The sequence below is a fragment of the Aquarana catesbeiana genome, linkage group LG08 (assembly GCF_042186555.1).
Source record: "Aquarana catesbeiana isolate 2022-GZ linkage group LG08, ASM4218655v1, whole genome shotgun sequence".
NCBI classification, from domain to species: Eukaryota; Metazoa; Chordata; class Amphibia; order Anura; family Ranidae; genus Aquarana; species Aquarana catesbeiana.
This window is the reverse complement of record NC_133331.1, coordinates 293,766,166-293,789,619: the sequence shown is the minus strand read 5'-3', so window position 1 is coordinate 293,789,619 and position 23,454 is coordinate 293,766,166. Positions and strand designations below refer to the sequence as shown.

General features: G+C 46.5%; 1 protein-coding gene across 1 annotated transcript in view; it reads left to right on the top strand.

Annotated features, from left to right (window-relative positions):
- Nucleotides 1-1,898: 1,898 nt before the first annotated feature.
- LOC141106804 (uncharacterized) overlaps nucleotides 1,899-23,454 on the top strand; it is a 44,723-nt gene continuing 23,167 nt past the window's right edge. Inside the window, exons 1-8 of the mRNA XM_073597731.1 lie at nucleotides 1,899-1,986; nucleotides 8,487-8,597; nucleotides 9,322-9,662; nucleotides 9,779-9,876; nucleotides 9,957-10,142; nucleotides 10,243-10,351; nucleotides 11,871-13,043; nucleotides 13,862-15,499. Of these exons, the coding sequence (XP_073453832.1) occupies nucleotides 9,578-9,662; nucleotides 9,779-9,876; nucleotides 9,957-10,142; nucleotides 10,243-10,351; nucleotides 11,871-13,043; nucleotides 13,862-15,499 (3,289 nt within the window). The 5' untranslated portion in view covers nucleotides 1,899-1,986; nucleotides 8,487-8,597; nucleotides 9,322-9,577. The remainder of the gene's footprint in view (nucleotides 1,987-8,486; nucleotides 8,598-9,321; nucleotides 9,663-9,778; nucleotides 9,877-9,956; nucleotides 10,143-10,242; nucleotides 10,352-11,870; nucleotides 13,044-13,861; nucleotides 15,500-23,454) is intronic.

Genomic DNA, 23,454 nt, shown 5'->3' with positions numbered 1-23,454 from the left:
ATGCCATGATTGACATGGATTACCTCACTGGACGCCATTATTGATGTAGATTACCCTGCTGGATGACTTGATTGCCACAGATTACTTCCCCGGACGCGATGATTGATGTGGGTTCCCCCACTGGACACCTTGATTGATGTGAATTACCTTGTAGGACACCGAGATTGACATGGATTACCCCGCTGGATGCCTTAATTGACACAGTTTACCTCACTGGACGCCATGATTGATGTGGATTACCTCACTGGATGCCATGATTGATATGGAGTATCTTGCAAGACACCATAATTGATGTGGATTACCCTGCTGGATGCCTTGGATTGCACAGATTACCTCCCTGGATGCCATATTTAATGTGGATTACCTCACTGGACACCTTGGTTGATGTGGATTATCTTGTAGGACATCATGATTGGCATAGATTACTCCGCTGTACAGCTTGATTGGCATTAATTACACTGGATGCCATGATTGACGTGAATTATCTTGCAGGATGCCATGAATGATGTGGATTATCTTCAAGAACACCTTGATTGACGTGGATTATCTTGTGGGAGGCCATGATTGATGTGGATTACCTCACTGGATGGCATGTTTGATAAGAATGACCTCTGGACACTATAATTGACAAGCCCAGAATTATGCATTTGTGTTTTGTTTTTTTTTCATTATAGGATTTATTTTATTGTTTTGTGAGAATGGGTGCGGGATACTAATGTTCTTCTACTCATTCCCTCCATTTACTCCTACCTTCTCCTTGGAGAACACGGAGGTGGGGAAGGGGCCCTTGTCCCTCAACATAGAACAATGGGACTTTGTAAAGAGAAAGGGGGGGCGCTTTGTGCCAGTCCTATGACCTGGTCTGGTACGGGAAAGGAGGGGGTGCTATCCTCCCCTTCCTGGCCACCCAGGTTATATGACTGGGCAAGGGTCTGGTTGGAATATTATGCAGAATTATAAACCAACCCGGTACTGGCTTATGTCATAAATATGTAATTAGACTATATGTAATTATAATAATGTATTATGTAAATTATTTATGTTATAACATAAATATTAAAATAAATAAACATGTAAATGAATGTAATATATAAATATGTAAATTAATGTAATATGTAAATATGTAACTTAATAAAATATGTTATAATATATATATATATATATATATATATATTATATTTGTTAATATGTTATAATGTTATAACATACATATAAATATTAAAATAAATAAATATGTAAAAGAATGCAATATGTAAATTAGTGTAATATGTAAATTTATATAAATATGTTATAATATATATGTTAATATGTTATAATGTTATAACATAAATATAAATATTAAAATAAATAAATATTAAGATAAATAAATATGGAAATGAATGTAATATGTAAATTAGTGTAATATGGAAATGAATATAAATATGTTATAAGATATATATATATATGTTAATATGTTATAATGTTATAACATAAATATAAATATTAAAATAAATAAATATAAATATTAAAACAAATAAATATGTAAATTAATGTAATATGTAAATATGTAATTAGACCACTGACTACAATGAGCCACGCATATAATTACTGTAAATAAGTCATTAGACCTCCGCTGACTACAATGAGCCACGTACATAATCATATCATCCTAATTACAGATTTGTTCGTATAATTATGCACACTGCACATTTTTTTGCACCAATTTTTTTTTTTTTACACCCGTTGAATATTCAGCTCTAGCTTTTCCAGAACCAAATCTGCGATGTTTGGGGGGCAAAATGCCATTTTCCTGGAACACGAAAACAACAATCGTGAATGCGAGCGACGAGTCAGCGTTCCTAGGGATGATGTGGGCTGCAGTTCTGGTGATCACCACAGGGCGGAGTCAGCGATGAATGGAACGCACAGACAGGAAGGAGGACTCTGGAACGCATCGATCTTCCTTTCTGGAAGGGAGGAAGTCATCGTTGGACCTGGAAGGAGAAGGTAACAATGTATATAATATCTGCTCAGATTTCTTTCATCGTAGCTGACAAATTATCCGATGAAATGATACATTACCAGGGCGGAGATTCGCTGTATACAGCGAGCGTCTTCACATATATACAGATAGAGCGCAAAACATTCACACATCACAATCTGCAGATTTGGGGCGCATTCACACCGGGGGCGTTATTCTGCTCCTGAGCGACACCAATCACCGCAAGGGCAACTCGGGAAACGATCGCTCACACCGCAAGGGATAGAAAAATACAGCGCGCCTTCATTTGTATCACCAGGCACCGGAGATCATCTGATGTGATCGTCCCGCACCTCCCAATTCAATATTGAAGCGCTATTTCAATAAATAAATAAAAATACATCTTAAAAAATGAAAGGTACCTCCCCCCCCCACCGCCATCACATAGCGGGCAACGGACCTTTTAGCTTATGATCCGGTGTGAACGGACCCATGGGGGGGTCATAGTATAACATATGTGCGTGGTGGCATCAAGAAATGACGATTGTAATTGATTAATTTGTTTATATGTTTAATATAATTTATATATATATTTGTTATTTTTACTTATATTATTATACAGGATTTATGGAGTGCCAATGATCGTGATTGATTAATTTATTTATATGATCAATATAATTTATATATTTATTATTATTATTGTTATTACAATTATTATTATACAGGATTTATAGTGGCAATGATTGTGATTGATTCATGTATTTTATTGATTAATATAATTTATATATATATATATATATATATATATATATATATATATATATATATATATATATATATATATATATATATATATATATATATATATATATATTTATTACTATTATTATTATTACAATTATTATTATACAGGATTTATATAGCGCCAATGATTGTGATTGATTCATTTATTATATGATAAACATCATTTATATATTTATTTATTATTATTATTAATATTATACAGGATTTATATAGCGCCAATGATTGATTAATTTATTTATATGATCAATATAATTTATATATTTATTATTATTATTATTATTACAATTATTATTATACAGGATTTATATAGTGCCAATGATTGTGATTGATTCATTTATTATATGATAAATATAATTAATTTTTTTATTATTATTATTATTATTATACAGGATTTTTAGAGCGCCAACAGTTTGCTCAGCGCTTTACAATATAAAGGGAGACAATACAGCAAAAATATAATAAAGTAGAAAAGGGTCAAGAGGGCCGTGCTCATAAGAGCTTACAATCTAATATTTACATAACACCTTCTGCTAATACCTAACCCACCCGCTGACCCTCCCCCCAGGACAGGGCGTGCACTCATACACATCCCACTCCCACCTTACTTTCCCCACCCTCCTTCTTCTCCTAACCTCTGGGGATATCTCCCCTAATCCTGGTCCTCCAGTATCTCACCCCCACACCCTCCCTCCTCCAGCATCTGCCGCAATCTTCTCAGTCTTATCTTGATCCCCCTGCTCCCAAAAAAACACCCCCACCCCCCATCTCATGTCCCCGCTCTGTCTCCAATAACCTCACTTCTGTCCATGACCTTTTTATCTTCCATTCTCTCAACCTTCTTGCAATCAGTGAAACCTGGATTCCAAGAGTCAGACTCTGCCTCTCCCGCTGCCCTCTCCCATGGAGGCCTCCACTGGACTCACCCAGACCTAGTGGACGGAAAGGAGGTGGAGTTGGTTTGCTTCTATCCCCACTGAGCACCTTTTAAAGTCCTTTCTACCCCTCCCTCTCTATCCTTCTCTTCTTTTGAGACACTTTGTATTCGTCTATTTCTCCCATTTCTCTATGGAGTGCAGTGATCTATCGGCTCTCCTGAACCGGTGTCACGCTTCCTTGATGACTTCTCTGCCTGGCTGCCTTATTTTCTCTCCTCCGCAATACCCACTATCATTCTTGGTGATTTTAACATCCCCACTAATGTTGACAGGCCAGCTACATCCCAACTTTTCAATGTAACCTCATCCTTTGACCTCACTCTGATGGTAATACCTTCGAAATTTGTACTCTCCCATCTTTGCACCCCCTACAACCTCACCAACACCCCCTTTCCTCTCTCTGACCACAACCTCATCACTTTCACAGTGTCCTTGTCTCCAACCACCTGTGCCACCAAGCAGAAAACAATTTCCCCGCAGAAACCTTCACCACTTTATTCCCTCTCTTTTCTACTCTGAAACTGACCACCTCCATGGCAAAATCTCACCCCTGTCTTGCTCTGATCTGGCCACCTCTGTCTACAACACTTTACTGTCATCCACACTGGACTCACTTGCTCCTCTCAATACACAAAGTATTAGGCCCTGACCATCCCTGGCAGACTCACAACACCAGAAATCTCAAAAGACATAGCCGGGCACTGGAGCGAGTGTGGCGTAAAACCAAATCCCAAGCACCCATTCACCTCATATCAATCTGCCCTCCTAGAATACAATTCCTGCCTCCATACTGCCAAACAAGCCTACTTTGTGACTCCTATTAATACTCCATCCTCCATTCCTTGTCATCTCTTCTCTACTTTTACAGTAACCCTCTACTTTCTCCACCACCACCTCCACCCAGTCACTATCTTACCATTCCTTCTCTGAGCTCCTACCTCACTGACACCAACCTTTTCTGAGCTCCTACCTCACTGACACCAACCTTCTCTGAGCTCCCACCTCACTGACACCAACCTTCTCTGAGCTCCTACCTCACTGACACCTACCTTCTCTGAGCTCCTACCTCACTGACACCAACCTTCTCTGGGCTCCTACCTCACTGACACCAACCTTATCTGAGCTCCTACCTCACTGACACCAACCTTCTCTGAGCTCCCACTTCACTGACACCAACCTTATCTGAGCTCCTACCTCACTGACACCAACCTTATCTGAGCTCCTACATCACTGACACCAACCTTCTCTGAGCTCCCACCTCACTGACACCAACCTTATCTGAGCTCCTACCTCACTGACACCAACCTTCTCTGAGCTCCCACCTCACTGACACCTACCTTCTCTGAGCTCCTACCTCACTGACACCTACCTTCTCTGGGCTCCTACCTCACTGACACCAACCTTCTCTGAGCTCCGACCTCACTGACACCTAACTTCTTGACCCCTTACAGTCCGGCTTTTGCTTACTTCACTCCACTAAAACTGCCCTACTGAAACTCACTAATGATCTACTAACTTCTAAAACCAACAGCCACTACTCTTACTACTCCATACTCTTACTACTTCATACTCTTACTACTCCATACTTTTACTACTCCATACTCTTACTACTCCATACTCTTACTACTCCATACTCTTACTACTCCATCCTCACACTACTAGACCTCTCTGCAGCATTTGATACTGTTGACCATCCCCTCCTCCTCAATAAACTAAACTCTCTTGGCCTTCAAGACTCCGCTTTCTCCTGGTTCTTCTCCTACCTATCACAGTGCTCCTTCAGTGTTACCTATAACTAGGCCTCCTCTTCTCCACTTCCTCATTCTGTAGGGGTACCTTAAGATTCTGTCCTCGGACCTCTTCTCTTTCTACACCTCTTCCCTTGGTCAATTAATAAACTCCAATGGCTTCCAGTACCCCCTCTATGCTGATGACACACACATCTATCTCTCTACTCATCACCTCATTCCTTCAGTCTCCTCTCGCATTACTAACTTACTAACTGACATATCAGCATGGATGTCGCACCACTTCCTTCAACTAAATCTCTCTAAAACTGAGCTCATAATACTCCCCCCCTCCCCCGAATTCTCCATCAAGATCAATAATACAACCATCAGTTCCTCCCCTCATGACAGGGTACTCGGTGTATTCCTGGACTCTGACCTGTCCTTTCAGCCCCAAATCCAATCACTGTCCAAATCTTGTAGACTTCACCTCCGTAAAAATCTCCAAAATACTTCCATTTCTAATTGTTGAAACCACTAAGCAACGTATTCACTGCCTTGTTAGCTCTTGCCTTGACTATTGTAACTCCCTCCTCATTGGTCTACCTCTCCTCTTCAGTCTAACCTGAATGCTGCTGCCAGACTCATCCACCTTACCAACCGTTCAGTGTCCTCCACCCCCTCTGCCAATCCTTCCCCTAACCTCCACTCAGTGTCCTCCACCCCTCTCAACCAATCCCTCCACTGGCTTCCATTCAGTGTCCTCCACCCCTCTCTACCAATCCCTCCACTGGTCTCCATTCAGTGTCCTCCACCTCTCTCTACCAATCTCTCCACTGGTCTCCATTCAGTGTCCTCCACCCCTCTCTAGCAATCCCTCCACTTGCCTCCATTCAGTGTCTTCCACCCCTCTCTACCAATCCATCCACTGGCTTCCATTTAGTGTCTTCCACCCCTCTCTACCAATCCCTCCACTGGCTTCCATTCAGTGTCCTCCACCCCTCCCTGCCAATCCCTCCACTGGTCTCCATTCAGTGTCCTCCACCCCTCTCTGCAAATCTTTCCACTGGCCTCCATTTAGTGTCTTCCACCCCTCTCTACCAAACCCTCCACTGGCCTCCATTCAGTGTCTTCCACCCCTCTCTACCAATCCCTCCACTGGCCTCCATTCAGTGTCCTCCACCCCTCTCTACCAATCCCTCCACTGGTCTCCATTCAGTGTCCTCCACCCCTCTCTGCAAGTCCTTCCACTGGTCTCCATTCGGTGTCCTCCACCCCTCTCTACCAATCCCTCCACTGGTCTCCATTCGGTGTCCTCCACCCCTCTCTACCAATCCCTCCACTGGTCTCCATTCAGTGTCCTCCACCTCTCTCTACCAATCCCTCCACTGGCCTCCATTCAGTGTCCTCCACCCCTCTCTACCAATCCCTCCACGGGTCTTCATTCAGTGTTCTACACCCCTCTCTGCCAATCCCTCCACTGGCCTCCATTAAGTGTCTTCCACCCCTCTCTGCCAATCCCTCCACTGGTCTCCATTCAGTGTCCTCCACCCCTCTCTGCCAAACCCTCCACTGGTCTCCATTCGGTGTCCTTCACCCCTCCCTACCAATCCCTCCACTGGTCTTCATTCGGTGTCCTTCACCCCTCTCTACCAACCCCTCCACTGGTCTCCATTCTGTGTCCTCTACCCCTCTCTGCCAATCCCTCCACTGGTCTCCATTCAGTGTCTTCCACCCCTCTCTACCAATCCCTCCACTGGTCTATATTCAGTGTCCTCCACCCCTCTCTACCAATCCCTCCACTGGCCTCAATTCAGTGTCCTCCAACCCTCTCTGCCCATCCCCCCACTGGCCTCCATTCAGTGTCCTCCACCTATCTCTGCCAATCCCCCCACTGGTCTCCATTCAGTGTCCTCCACCCCTCTCTACCAATCCCCCCACTGGTCTCCATTCAGTGTCCTCCACCCTTCTCTGACAATCCCTCCACTGGCTTTCATTCAGTGTCCTCCATCACTCCCTACCATTCCCTCCACTGGCCTCCATTCAGTGTCCTCCATCCCTCTCTGCCAATCCCTCCACTGGCTTCTCATTGCCCAACAAATACAATTCAAAACACTAAAGCCATTTACAACTCTGCTCTGAGCTACATCACCAAACTTGTCTCCAAATATCACCCAAACCGTCCTCTCTGCTCTTACCCTCTTCTCTTCAAGACCTCCTTCTCTCTTTAGTTCCCTTGTCTACTCCTCCCATGCTCATCTCCAGGACTTTCCTAGAGCCTCTCCCATCCTCTAGAACTCCCTACCCCAATCTGTCTAGTTATCTCCTACTCTGTCCACTTTTAGGCGATCCCTGAAAACTCATCTCTTCAGGGAAGACTATCCTGCATTCAGCTAATAACCGAATCTTCTATTTCTCCCATCAGTTCATATCTCCTAGTTATTACTTTTTGTTTCATCGGCCCCTCTCAATTAGATTGTAAGCTCCTAGTAGCAGGGCCCTCCTAACCCTCTTGTATTGAATTGTATTGTTGCTGTATTGTCTCCCTTTATATTGTAAAGCGCTGTGCAAATTATATGAATCCTGTATAATAATAATAATAATGATAATAATATTTATTTTATTAGAAAAAAATACAAAAATAAACACAAATATATTATATATACTGTATGTGTGGATGCAGAAGCCAGAACCATGGTCAGGCGAGCAGGCCAGCAGAGATGCAAATTTGGCTCATGTTTTAGTCATATTGATAGATAAACCCCATTAGTAGTATAATAGTCAGTCTCCATCTTCAGTGGGTGGTACATATAATATATCCAAAGACTGTATACCTTCAAAACATCACCGTATTATTATTATTCAGGGTTTATATAGCGCCAACAGTTTACGCAGTGCTTTACAATATAAAAGGGAGACAATACAGTTATAATACAATACAATACAATAGGATTAAGAGGGCCCTGCTCAGAAGAGCTTACAATCTAATAGGACCCTACATCTGATGTGTGATCTATAAAGAAGATTCCAAGGTCAATATGTGTTTTTTTCTATATAAAGAATATTGTGGATCACATGACCATCTCCAAGAGGATGGACGAAGACCAGAACCATGTAATGGACAGGATACTACACCTGACCCTGGAGATCATCTACCTGCTGACCGGAGAGGTGAGGAGGATTCTGGGAGGTCACATGACATCACTCTTATCTCTATTAATAAAACACAGACCTGACCGGAGAGGTGAGGAGGATTCTGGGAGGTCACATGACATCACTCTTATCTCTATTAATAAAACACAGACCTGACCGGAGAGGTGAGGAGGATTCTGGGAGGTCACATGACATCACTCTTATCTCTATTAATAAAACACAGACCTGACCGGAGAGGTGAGGAGGATTCTGGGAGATCACATGACATCACTCTTATCTCTATTAATAAAACACAGACCTGACCGGAGAGGTGAGGAGGATTCTGGGAGGTCACATGACATCACTCTTATCTCTATTAATAAAACACAGACCTGACCGGAGAGGTGAGGAGGATTCTGGGAGGTCACATGACATCACTCTTATCTCTATTAATAAAACACAGACCTGACCGGAGAGGTGAGGAGGATTCTGGGAGGTCACATGACATCACTATTATCTCTATTAATAAAACACAGACCTGACCGGAGAGGTGAGGAGGATTCTGGGAGGTCACATGACATGACTCTTATCTCTATTAATAAAACACAGACCTGACCGGAGAGGTGAGGAGGATTCTGGGAGGTCACATGACATCACTCTTATCTCTATTAATAAAACACAGACCTGACTGGAGAGGTGAGGAGGATTCTGGGAGGTGACATCACCTCTCACACATGACATCATTGTTACTTTTTTAATATAGAGTTTTCCTCCTGTGAAGTCTGGTGATCATCTCACCATCACAGTTCCTCAGTCCTTGAAACCTAAGGGGGACAGTGACCAGAAGATCCTGGAACTGACCAATAAGATTACTGAGCTGCTGACAGGAGAGGTGAGGAGGATTCTGGGAATTCTGGGACATTATCCAGTAACAGACAAGGGATGTGTCTGGATGGTGACTGTATCATTGTGTGTGTCAGGTTCCTATAAGGTGTCAGGATGTCACTGTCTATTTCTCCATGGAGGAGTGGGAGTATTTAGAAGGACACAAGGATCTCTACAAGGACGTCATGATGGACAATCAGCCGCCCCTCACATCACCGGGTAAGAGGAGACTTTATTGTAAAGGAGAGAGCAGTACGGAGGGTCCACCTAGATCCCCCATCATCTGATAAACACATAGAAACAATGTATTCAGTCAGTGTGTGTGTTTCCTACAGATGGATCCAGCAATGGGAACCCACCAGAGAGATGTCCCCGTCCTCTGTATTCCTGGGATTCCACACAGGAAGGTCACACCATCCCCCACCATCATCAGGTAGATGAGGAACAATTATTGGTAGTTATGATTTATACACAATCACCTTTGTTACAATGAATGATTTATTTTACATTCAGAGTGGAAACCTCTGGGATTATAATATTGTAGTTAAAGAAGATTATAATGAGGAGGATGAGGAGTATGGTGTGATGGAGGAGTTTTCAGATGGATATAATGACATAATGGAGTCGTCTAATACCAGGAACCCACCAGAAAGATGTCCCAGTCCTCTGTATTCCTCACAAGAAGATCAATATTATGAGGTAGATTGACCTAACAAATCCTAAACCATCAAAGAAAAACAATGTAATTATATTGTATAGTTTTAATTACATTTGCATTGTTGTGTTGCCCATAATTTAGGATGAAGACCAAATTTCTCAAACAGAAGAAAATGGGGAGAAAACACAAAGGTCACCACTGAGCAGCCCATCTTATAAAGAGGAGGAAAATATTTCAGAGATTAGCACAGGTGAGAAACAAAACCAGTACACTGGATCTCCACCACCCATATCATTGTATGGCACCAATCCCTTCCTGCCACTCTCCTCCTCCAGAACTATGTGTTAGTCTCTTCCTGTTCCTCAGTGGGTTTTCCCTTCCTCTGTATTGGTCTCTTCCTGTTCCTCCATTGTTCTTCTCTTCTTCTGCATTGGTCTCTTCCTGTTCCCCAGTTGTTCTTCTCTTCCTCAATGTTGGTGTATTCCTGTTTCTCAGTTGTTCTTCTTTTCCTCTGTGTTGGTCTCTTCCTGTTCCTCAGTTGTTCTCCTCCTCTGTGTTGGTCTATTCATGTTCCTCAGTTGTTCTTCTCTTCCTCTGTGTTGGTCTATTCATGTTCCTCAGTTGTTCTTCTCTTCCTCTGTGTTGGTTTCTTCCTGTTCCTCAGTTGTTCTTCTCTTCCTCTATGTTGGTCTCTTCCTGTCCCTCGGTTGTTCTTCTGTTCCTCTGTGTTGGTCTATTTATGTTCCTCACTTGTTCTCTTCTTCTATGTTGGTCTATTCCTGTTCCTCAGTTGTTCTTTTCTTCCTGTGTTGGCCTATTCATGTTCCTCAGTTGTTCTTCTCTTCCTCTATGTTGGTCTCTTCCTGTTCCTCAGTTGTTTTCTTCCTCTGTGTTGGTGTATTCATGTTCCTCAGTTGTTCTTCTCTTCTTCTGTGTTGGTCTATTAATGTTCCTCAGTTGTTTTCTTCCTCTGTGTTGGTCTATTCATGTTCCTCAGTTGTTCTTCTCTTCCTCTGTGTTGGTCTATTCCTGTTCCTCGGTTGTTCTTCTCTTGCTCTGTGTTGGTCTCTTCCTGTTATTCAAGTTGTTCTTCTCTTCCTCTATGTTGATCTCTTCCTGTTCCTCTGTTTATCTTATCTTGCTCTGCATTGGTCTCTTCCTGTTCCTTAGTTGTTGTGCTCTTCCTTTGCATTGGTCTCGTCCTGTTCCTTAGTTGTTGTTCTCTTCCTCTGTATTCGTCTCTTCCTGTTCCTCAGTTGTTCTTCTCTTCCTCTATGTTGGTCTCTTCCTGTTCCTAAGTTTATCTTCTCTTCCTCTGTGTTGGCCACTTCCTGTTCCTCGGTTCATCTTCTCTTCCTCTGCATTGGTCTCTTCCTGTTCCTCAGTTGTTCTTCTCTTCCTCTATGCTGGTCTCTTCCTGTTCCTAAGTTTATCTTCTCTTCCTCTGTGTTGGTCTCTTCCTTTTCCTCTGTTTTGGTCTCTTATGTTCCTCAGTACTCTTCGCTTTGTCGGTATTGGTCTCTTCCTGTTCCTCGGTTGCTCTCTTCTTCCTCTGTGTTGGTCTTTTCCTGTTCCTCAGTTGCGCTTCTTTTCTTCTGCTTTGGTCTCTTCCTGTTCCTCTGTTGCTCTTCTTTTCCTCTGTGTTGGTCTCTTCCTGTTCCTCTGTTGCTCTTCTTTTCCTCTGTATTGATCTCTTCCTGTTCCTCTGTCGCTCTTCCTCTGGGTTGTTGTGTTCAATTGTAAAAACGTATTTATTTTTTTATGGACAGATGAGAATGACATCAGAGAAAATTCAAGTTGCCGTCTCCTCTTACCTCAATATTGTAAAGGAGAAGATGATCTATTATGTGATCCTCCAGGAGAACACAATCTTAACCCAGATATGTTTCGAGGACTTAGCTGTGTGGATAGATCACCTGATCCTTCCAATCCAGTGGAATCTTTTCCTAATAGATCACATGCATTGACTTTGAATACTCACCGAGGGATCTGCAGTGTGGAAACCTTACCGGATCCCTCTGAGCCCAAGGAATCTTCTCCCCTTCAGTTAAATTCCAGTACCCTGAATATCCTTCCAGAACTGCAGAGTGTGGGCCGATTTCTGGATTCTTCCAATCTGATACAATCCATCAAATCAGAGTCTACTACCTCAGATATCGATTCTGAACCTTACCACATGGATAGACATCAGGCAGGATTTCTGCAGCATGAACCAAGCAACTTCACACAACGACTGGCACACAAAGGCCGCAGGACCTACCAGTGTCCAGAATGTGGCAAAAGCTTCAACCACAGTGGCAACCTTATTGTACATCGCAGAATCCACACAGGAGAGAAACCCTTTCAGTGTCTTCATTGTGGAAAAGCTTTCGCTCATCGGTCAAATCTCGTCCAGCATCAGATCGTACACAGAGGAGAGGCACCATTACCATCTGCGGTGTATAGGAACAGCCTAAGAGGACTGGCACCATTACCATCCATGGTGTACAAGAATGGACTAAGAGGACTGGCACCATTATCATCCATGGTGTATAAGAATGACCTAAGAGGACAGGCAGTGCCACCATCTGTGGTGTATAAGAATGACCTAAGAGGACAGGCAGTGCCACCATCCGTGGTGTATAAGAATGGCCTAAGAGGTCAGGCAGTGCCACCATCCACTGTGTATGGGAATGGCCTAAGGGAGCAGACAATGCCACCATCAAATGGGCAAGCAAATAGCTTAAGGGGACAGGCAACCTCACCATCTGCTATGTATGGGAACAGCTTAGGAGGACCAACACTACCACCATCCACTGTGTATGGAAATGACTTAGGAGGACCGGCATCATCCCTGTCCACCGTATATGGAAATGGCTTAGGAGGACAGACAACATCACCATCTGCTTTGTATGGGAGCGGCCTATCTCCCATACTTGGAGCCAGGAGACAACAGATGGCTTGTAACGTATTTTCATAATTACTCTCCACTCTGCAATGTGTTCCCTTACTCCTCTGCATGACTCTCCTCTCCTCTGATGTATGACCAACCTCCCCCTCTCCTCTGTACCTCTTCCCCTCTGATGTGTGGCCCACCTCCCTCTCTCCTCTGTAACTCTTCTCCTCTGATGTGTGGCCCACCTCCCCCTCTCCTCTGTAACTCTTCTCCTCTGATGTGTGGCCCACCTCCCCCTCTCCTCTGTAACTCTTCCCCTCTGATGTGTGGCCCACCTCCCCCTCTCCTCTGTACCTCTTCCCCTCTGATGTGTGACCCACCTCCCCCTCTTCTCTGTAACTCTTCTCCTCTGATGTGTGGCCCACCTCCCCCTCTCCTCTGTAACTTTTCTTCTCTGATGTGTGTCCCCCCTCCCCCTCCGTAACGCTTCTCCTCTGTTGTCTGGCCCTCCATCCCCTTTGCTCCTCAACTCCCCAGGTGTGACTATCCTCCTCTTCTATGACTCTCCTTCTCATTGTGACTCTTCTCCCCTTCCTCCTCCCCTGTGTCGACCTCCTCCCTCTCAACTGCATAACTCTTTCTACCCCCTCGTATTACTCTCCTTATCCTCTATTCCTTTATCCTCTATTCCTTAACCCTCCTCCTCTCGTAGTTGCTCTCAACCCCCTCTTTGTGATACTCTCTTCTATTCTCGTTTCATGTTCCTCATCCCTTTCTCTCCTCTGATGTTCTCCTCTTCCTATCATTCTTCACCTTATCATTGTTCTCAGCTTTTTGCTCCTCTACTCCTCTCTGTACTAATATGTCTATTTTGTTGCCCTGCAGATGGACATCCCATCAGGAGAACCTCCGAGTGGCATTGTGTTCAGTCTCCAGACTGTAAAGTGGAATATGAAGACATCTCAGAAGATCCTCCAGAGGAAAACCCCATTGCCTCAAATATTAATCTAGGACCTCATAGTGGGGAAAGATCACCAAATCCCCCTCATCCTGTGGAATCTTCCCTCGATAAATCCAATATTGTCACTCCAAATATCCATTCAGAACTTCCCAGTGCATCAGCAGATCCAGTGGATCTCTCTCCTAGTCATGGTGTTCCCTCAGATATCTATCGAACAATGGGCTTGGGTAGCGTACCCAACCTCTCTTATCTGACAGAACCTTCACCTTTTACATCACATACTGTCAACCATAAAATTGAACCAGGACTTCATAGTTTGAACAAATTGCCAGATCCCAATGATCCTGATAACTCACATTCCAGTGTCTCAAAAAGACATCTTCACCGTCCAGATTTATTACCAGATCCCTTTCATTTTATGGATTCTTCTTTGAAATCAGTTTTGGTTACCTCGAATGTCAATCCGGGAGAATCTACTTCAGAGAGATCACCGAAATCCCCTAAAATGGCAGAACCGACTCTTAACAGGCAATGTGGCCCATCACAGAAACTGCCGCACAGAGAACGTAGAATATACCAGTGTCCCGAATGCGGCAAATGTTTCAAGCAAAGCGGCAACCTGATTGTCCACCGGAGAATCCACACGGGTGAGAAGCCCTTCCAGTGTCTTCACTGCGGAAAAGCCTTTGCCCATCAGTCAAACCTGGTCCAGCATCAGATCGTACACCGAGGGCAGGCGCCGCCGCCGTCCGCCATGTACGGGAATGGTTTATCGTCACCCTTAGAAGTCAGGAGGCATCAGAGGACTTGTGACGTGTTTTCCTGTTCGTATTGCGGGAAGTGTTTCAAGCACATGTCCAATTTGGTGACCCACGAAAGGGTCCACCTGGGCGAGAAGCCCTTTTCATGTTCGGAGTGTGGGAAAAGCTTCAAGCAGAAGTCCGCTCTCATCTCGCACTGCATCATTCACACGGGCGAGAAGCCCTTCCCGTGCTCTGAGTGCGGGAAGAGTTTCAAGCAGAGGTCGGCGCTCAGCATGCACCTGAAAATTCACACGGGCGAGCGGCCCTACGCCTGCTCCGAGTGCGGGAAAAGTTTCAGAGACAACTCGGCTCTTGTCAGGCACTACCGGATGCACACGGGAGAAAAACCATACCCCTGCCCGGACTGCGGTAAACGTTTTGCCCACGTAGCCAACCTCATTCCTCATCAGCGCATTCACACGGGGGAAAGGCCGTACGCGTGTTCAGACTGCGGGAAGGGCTTCTCCTCCAAATCCTACCTCGCCGAGCACCAGACCATCCACACAGACAGCAAGCCTTTTCCGTGTCCAGAGTGTGGCAAGTCCTTCAAACGGAAAACGATCCTCCTACAGCACCAGAAAACACATGAGATGGACACGCCTTTCATATGCCCCGAGTGCGGGAAAGGCTTCAAGAGGAAGGCCACTCTGGATCAGCATCTGAATGTCCACGCCGGGGTCAGATCTTATTTATGTTTCCAGTGCGGTCGAAGTTTTTCTCAGAAACCACATCTGGCCTTACATGAGAGGCTCCACCACTCTCAATGATTGGGACAAATGTTTCCTAAGTGTCTTATCCATCCCATATACGTCTAATAAAAGTCTTTTACCAACCCATGTCCATGTCTTGGTGTTACAAGGCCTAATGAAGTGTTGGGTTTCATCCACCATTGGCAATAACCAAAGTTACCGACCTGGTATAAGTATTACCAGACACAACAAATAGGAATACCTCTCGATATCAGGTTCAGATCTGGAACTGGTGACTCAACATTTCCAGAGTTCTTTTATAGGTTCTTCTGAAGGTCATACTCATTTCCTTATCATGTAGCATGCCTATTATATACCGTTGGGCCAGTTATGATATAGGGGGGACATATTGATAAATAATTTGCAGAGCTCATCCATTTGTTCTGTGCAAATGTTGATCAAATGGACTGTTACCAGACTATTTTATCTCCAGGTCGGGTGTTCTTCATTCATTTTTTGCCCCTATTTGCACAGTAGGAACGTACAATGAATAGCTCTGAGAATTGTTTTTAAAAATACATCCCTTAGTGATTATGGTCAGGTTTATACACCAAGAAGCCCCTTTACTAGACACGCCTACTGAGCCCCCCGTTGAGAGGAACGTAGTCAAGTACATAGAGGGATTCGAATGTTTTTCAGTTGGTATTAATCTGGGCCAAGAAAACCATTACCAGCCTTAGCCACCAATGTAAGACTGGATAGATCTACAGTATGGATTTACATAATATATGCCAAATACTGACCCTCCATCCTCACTTTATGTAATTGCTTTTTAGTCCATTCTGAGAAGGAACAGAACTCAGGTCTAACATGCCTCCCCCCTGCTGAGTCACACCTATAGCCCAGCAGTCAGTAAAGCTCATGTTCCCTATTGATTGAAGAGCCTTGGTTCATCAGGGAGGAGCGTTGGACCTCTGCAGAGAGACCACCGTTGCCCCACAGAGAGCAAGGGTCCTTCTTTTTTTTTTTTTTTTGAAGAATGCTGTCAGGTGGCCTGGCTTTTCCACTCGGGCTGTGGCTGCTTTCTGGAGAAAATGATTCTTTACGTCTTTGACTTCACATGACTACCTGCAGTAATAAGTAGTTGTACCTAATGAGGTGGCTTGCTGGGTGGAGTCATCTTTTGGTTTCTCATCTTCCAGAAGTTCCTATAAAGCAGTATAATTATAAATGAAACGTTTTGTAATGGATCCCATTGTTCTGTAATGGTGGGGTTCTGGGCTGCGTGGTCAACACGTGTACTCTATAACCTATTCATACCTGGACATGGAAGTGGTTCCTGAGATCCTTTGTACTTGGGGTTTCTCAGGGTTCCTGGGGACTCTGGAAGCTTTCATTGTTTGGCCTGAGCAATGTTCTCCAACCCCAACTCCACATACCCACCACAGGCCTTAAAGCAATGAGTCCCACAAGTTCCATGGTCCTGCACCCCTCCATGCTTGCTGCCCCCTGAGGGAGCTCCAGAATTCGGGTCTTTAAAATGACATCTTGGCTGCCTTGGTGTTTCCTATGACCAATAGAGAGAGATGGACTACTGACCGACTATTTTCATACAGCCCTCTACCCCAGATGCCCACTGGTAGGGGCAGGGCTGGCAGGACCTCTAAGTGAACCTTTCTAAGCATGGCTCTTACATACAGGGACCTCTAGTGGCTCCAACAGCACCTACACCACCTACTCTTACTATAGGATTCCCAACCTTGTCTATAGCAATATCTAATGGTCATCGTGGGGAACTACACCAGGCACATCCATGCCCTTTCCCTACACCAACCTTATCTATAGCGACATCTACTGGTCAGTGTGGGGAACTACACCAGGCACATCCATGCCTTTTCCCTACACCAACCATATCTATAGCGACATCTACTGGTCAGTGTGGGCAACTACACCAGGCACATCCATGCCCTTTCCCTACACCAACCATATCTATAGCGACATCTACTGGTCAGTGTGGGGAACTACACCAGGCACATCCATGCCCTTTCCCTACACCAACCTTATCTATAGCGACATCTACTGGTCAGTGTGGGCAACTACACCAGGCACATCCATGCCCTTTCCCTACACCAACCATATCTATAGCGACATCTACTGGTCAGTGTGGGGAACTACACCAGGCACATCCATGCCCTTTCCCTACACCAACCTTATCTATAGCGACATCTACTGGTCAGTGTGGGGAACTACACCAGGCACATCCATGCCCTTTCCCTACACCAACCTTATCTATAGCGACATCTACTGGTCAGTGTGGGGAACTACACCGGGCACATCCATGCCCTTTCCCTACACCAACCTTATCTATAGCGACATCTAATGGCCAGTGTGGGGAACTATACCAGGCACATCAATGCCCTTTCCCTACACCAACCTTATCTATAGCGACATCTACTGGTCAGTGTGGGGAACTACACCAGTCACAGCGTGCCCTTTCCCTACACCAACCTTATCTATAGCGACATCTAATGGCCAGTGTGGGGAACTATACCAGGCACATCCATGCCCTTTCCCTACACCAACCTTATCTATAGCGTTAAACTACTGGTCAGTGTGGGGAACTATACCAGGCACATCCATGCCCTTTGCCTACACCAACCTTATCTATAACGACATCTACTGGTCAGTGTGGGGAACTACACCGGGCACATCCATGCCCTTTCCCTACACTAACTTTATCTATAGCGACATCTAATGGTCAATTGGGGGAACTACACCAGGCACATCCATGTCCTTTCCCGCCTACACCCTTAGCTTGGAGTTCCTCCATTCTGAACTCTTTGATGGTGTACTCCCTCAGATAGTGCATTCTCTTCGGTTATGGGACCACATCTCTATAACCCGTGTAGTGATATACAAACACTATTTTGTAGATACCTGGAAAGTTATGTATCTAAGTTCCTAAACTGTGCATGCATCATACGATTGGGGAAAGCGGAGTGAATAAAGATTCGGGGTGTCCGGGGAGATAAAGCTGAACTCCAGGCTGATTCCACATCTGAACATCTATGTGAGCAGAGATACCTTCCAAAGAATTGGTGGTTCTGTGCGGTTCATCTCGTGATCTGGGCACCTCTGCTAGGAAACCGATGACCACTCCATCCTACACTGAGGTCACTGCCTCACTTACATCCTTTAATTGACTAATGAAGGAGATTAATCACACTGATCACAGTCATCGCTCTGCTCCTCCATGAAAAAATGCTGCCCTAGCGATGTCATAGTGACCATAAAACCTGGAGACTCCCAGCCTGGAAGTGTCACTCCTAATCCTGTACAGAATCCCCACCACCACCACCACCTTCCAGGAAGCTAATACAGGTTTAGGTACTTTTACTAACGTATCTGAAAATACCTTCAGTCATTTCCAAGGAATTCCTGGATGGTGTAAGAAGAACATGTTTTGGAGCTCAACATTGAAGTGATTCAGTTACCGTCCAACAACGTTAAGAAGGAGCAGCCTGATAAGGAAGACGGTTATGACTTACCAGGCCAATGTGGGGCGACTCCAACCAACCCACTTCCTATAAAACCTTCTTGTGTGGGGGGAGGGGGACTATTAATGGAATGGAGTTTTGATTTTAGAGACGTATATTTTACACTATATGGCCCAAAGTCTGAGGACACCTGACCATCCCCTCTATATGGGGTTGTTGGACATCCCATTCCAAAACCATGGCCAATAATATGGAACTGACCCCCAACCTCCCCACCATGGCAATTATTATTAAACTGACCCCCAACCCCCATGGTCATAATTATGGAACTGACCCCCAACCCCCATGGCCATAATTATGGAACTGACCCCCAACCCCCATGGCCATAATTATGGAACTGACCCCCAACCTCCATGGCCATTAAGATGGAACTTACCACCACCCCCCCCACAGCAATTATTATGAAACTGACCCCCAACCCCCATGGCCATAATTATGGAACTGACCCCCAACCCCCATGGCCATAATTATGGAACTGACCCCCAACCCCCATGACCATAATTATGGAACTGACCCCCAACCCCCATGGCCATAATTATGGAACTGACCCCCAACCTCAATGGCCATTAAGATGGAACTTACCACCACCCCCACAGCAATTATTATGAAACTGACCCCCAACCCCCATGGCCATTAAGATGGAACTTACCACCACCCCACGGCAGTTATTATGAAACTGACCCCCGACCCCCATGGCCATAATTATGAAACTGACCCCCCAACCTTCATGGCCATTAAAATGGAACTGACCACCCCCCCCCCACCATGGCAATTAAGATGGAACTGACCACCCCCCACCATGGCCATTACCATGGAACTGACCCCCAACCTCTATGGCCATAATTATGGAACTGACCTCCAACCTCCATGGGCATTAAGATGGAACTGACCACCCCCCACCATGGCAATTAAGGTGGAACTGACCACCCCCACCTCCCCCCACCATGGCAATTAAGATGGAACTGAACACCCCCCCCCCCACCCCACCATTATCATGGAACTGACCCCCCCACCTCCTTGGCCATTAATATAGAACTGCTAAACATTTTTTTTTTGCTTTAGCTGGAGTGGAGAGAGATTAGAACCCTTGTCAGGCGTTTCTTGCTGTCTGTGTTGGGGAGATTCCCCCTCTATTTCTCCTGATGACTGTTATTGTATCACCGAGAGAGAATAAAAATCCCACATTTTGGGTTGGAGAAGAGGAAAAATCTTCCAATGGGGACACTAGTTCTGGCAACACCCTGTGATTCCCTGATTTTGGAGGGATTTCCTCACCTTCTGTTTTGGCTATGGGGCAAAAAAAAAAAAAACCTGACAGGGGTTATAACCCTATCCAAAATGAAAGAAAAGTTTTGGCTTAAGTTCTACTGTAATATGGAGTTGCCCTCCCCCAAGGCCACTAATATGGAGCTGCCCCCCCCTATAGCCATTAATATGGAGTTGCCCTCCCCCATGGCCACTAATATGGAGCTGCCCCCCCCCCCCCACCCATTAATATAGAGTTGCCCTCTCCCCCATGGCCATTAATATGGAATTGTCTTCCCCCATGGCCATTAATATGGAGCTGCCCCCGCCCCCCCCCCCATAGCCATTAATATGGAATTGTCTTCCCCCATGGCCATTAATATGGAGCTGCCCCCCCCCCCCCATAGCCATTAATATGGAATTGTCTTCCAACATGGCCATTAATATGGAGCTGCCCCCGCCCCCATTAACATGGAGCTGCCCCCCTCCATGACCATTAATATGGAGTTGTCTTCCCCCCCATGGCCATTAATATGGAGCTGCCCCCCCCATGGCCATTAATATGGAGCTGCCCCCCCCCATGGCCATTAATATGGAGCTGCCCGCCCCCCATGGCCATTAATATGGAGCTGCCCCCCCCCCATGGCCAATAATATGGAGCTGCCCGCCCCCCCCATGGCCATTAATATGGAGCTGCCCCCCTATGGCCATTAATATGGAGCCCCCCCCCCATGGCCATTAATATGGAGCCCCCCCCATGGCCATTAATATGGAGCTGCCCCCCCATGGCCATTAATATGGAGCCCCCCCCCATGGCCATTAATATGGAGCTGCCCCCCCATGGCCAATAATATGGAACTCCCCCCATGACCATTAATATGGAGCTGCCCTCCCCCCATGGCCATTAATATGGAGCTGCCCTCCCCCGTGGCCATTAATATGGAGCTGCCCTCCCCCATAGCCATTATTAGGGAGCTGCCCCCCCCCCCCCCATGGCCATTGATATGGAGCTGCCCCCCCATGGCCAATAATATGGAGCTGCCCTCCCCCATGACCATTAATATGGAGCTGCCCCCCCATGGCCATTAACATGGAACTGCCCCCCCATGGCCATTAAAATGGAGCTGCCCGCCCCCCATGGCTATTAATATGGAGCTGCCCCCCCCATGGCCATTATTATGGAGCCCCCCCCATGGCCATTAATATGGAGCTGCCCTCCCCCATGGTTATTAATATGAAGCTGCCCTCCCCCATGGCCATTAATATGGAGCTGCCCTCCCCCATGGCCATTAATATGGAGCTGCCCTCCCCCATGGCCATTAATATGGAGCTGCCCTCCCCCATGGCCATTATTAGGGAGCTGCCCCCCCCATGACCATTAATATGAAGCTGCCCTCCCCCATGGCCATTATTAGGGAGCTGCCCCCCCCCATGGCCATTAATATGGAGCTGCCCTCCCCCTCCCATTAATATGGAGCTTCCCCCCCCCCCATGGCCATTGATATGGAGCTGCCCCCCCATGGCCAATACTATGGAACTCCCCCCCCCCCATGGCCCTTAATATGGAGATGCCCTCCCCCATGGCCATTAATATGGAACTGCCCCCCCATGGCCATTAATATGGAGCTGCCCTCCCCCATGGCCATTAATATGGAACTGTCCCCCCCACGGCCATTAATATGGAGTCCCCCCCATGGCCATTAATATGGAGCTCCCCCCCCCATGGCCAGTAATATGGAGCTACCCCCCCCATGGCCAGTAATATGGAGCTGCCCCCCCCCCCCCCCCCATGGCCATTAATATGGAGCTGCCCGCCCCCCCCCATGGCCATTAAAATGGAGCTGCCCCCCATGGCCATTATTATGGAGCTGCCCCCCCATGGCCATTAATATGGAGCTGCCGCCCCCCCATGGCCATTAATATGGAGCTGCCGCCCCCCCATGTCCATTAATATGGAGCTGTCGCCCCCCCCCCATGGCCATTAACATGGAGCTGACCTCCCCCATGCCCATTAATATGGAGCTGACCTCCCCCATGCCCATTAATATGGAGCTGACCCCCCCCCATGGCTATTGATATGGAGCTGCCCCCCCATGGCAATTAATATGGAGCTGACCCCCCCATGGCCATTGATATGGAGCTGCCCCCCCCATGGCCAACAATATGGAACCCCGCCATGGCCCTTAATATGGAGCTGCCCTCCCCCGTGGCCATTAATATGGAGCTGCCCTCCCCCATGGCCCTTAATATGGAGCTGCCCTCCCCCGTGGCCATTAATATGGAGCTGCCCTCCCCCATGGCCCTTAATATGGAGCTGCCCTCCCCCGTGGCCATTAATATGGAGCTGCCCTCCCCCATGGCCCTTAATATGGAGCTGCCCTCCCCCATGGCCAGTAATATGGAACTGTCCCCCCCATGGCCATTAATATGGAGCTGCTCCCCCCCCCCCCATGGCCATTAATATGGAGCTGCCCTCCCCCATGGCCATTATTAGGGAGCTGCCCCCCCTCCCATGGCAATTAATATGGAGCTGCTCCCCCCCCCCCCCCCATGGCCATTAATATGGAGCTGCCCCCCCCCCATGGCAATTAATATGGAGCTGCCCCCCCCATGGCCATTAATATGGAGCTCCCCCCCATGGCCATTAATATGGAGCTGCCCCCCTCATAGCCAGTAATATGGAGCTGCCCTCCCCCCCCATGGCCATTAATATGGAGCTCCCCCCCATGGCCATTAATATAGAGCTGCCCCCCTCATGGCCAGTAATATGGAGCTGCCCTCCCCCCCATGGCTATTAATATGGAGCTGACCCCCCCCATTGCCATTGATATGGAGCTGCCCCCCCATGGCCATTAATATGGAGCTGCCCCCCCCTGGCCATTAATATGGAGCTGCCGCCCCCCCCCATGGCCATTAATATGGAACTGCCCCCCCCATGGCCATTAATATGGAGCTGCCCTCCCCCCCACGGCCAATAATATGGAGCTGCCCACCCCTCCCATGGCCATTAATATGGAGCTGCCCGCCCCCATGGCCATTAATATGGAGCCGCCCCCCCCCCCCCATGGCCATTAATATGGAGCTGCCGCCCCCCCCCCATGGCCATTAATATGGAGCTCTCCCCCCATTAATATGGAGCTGTCCCCCCCCCATGGCCATTAATATGGAGCTGCCCCCCCCCCATTAATATGGAGATGCTGCCCCCCATGGCCATTGATTTTGA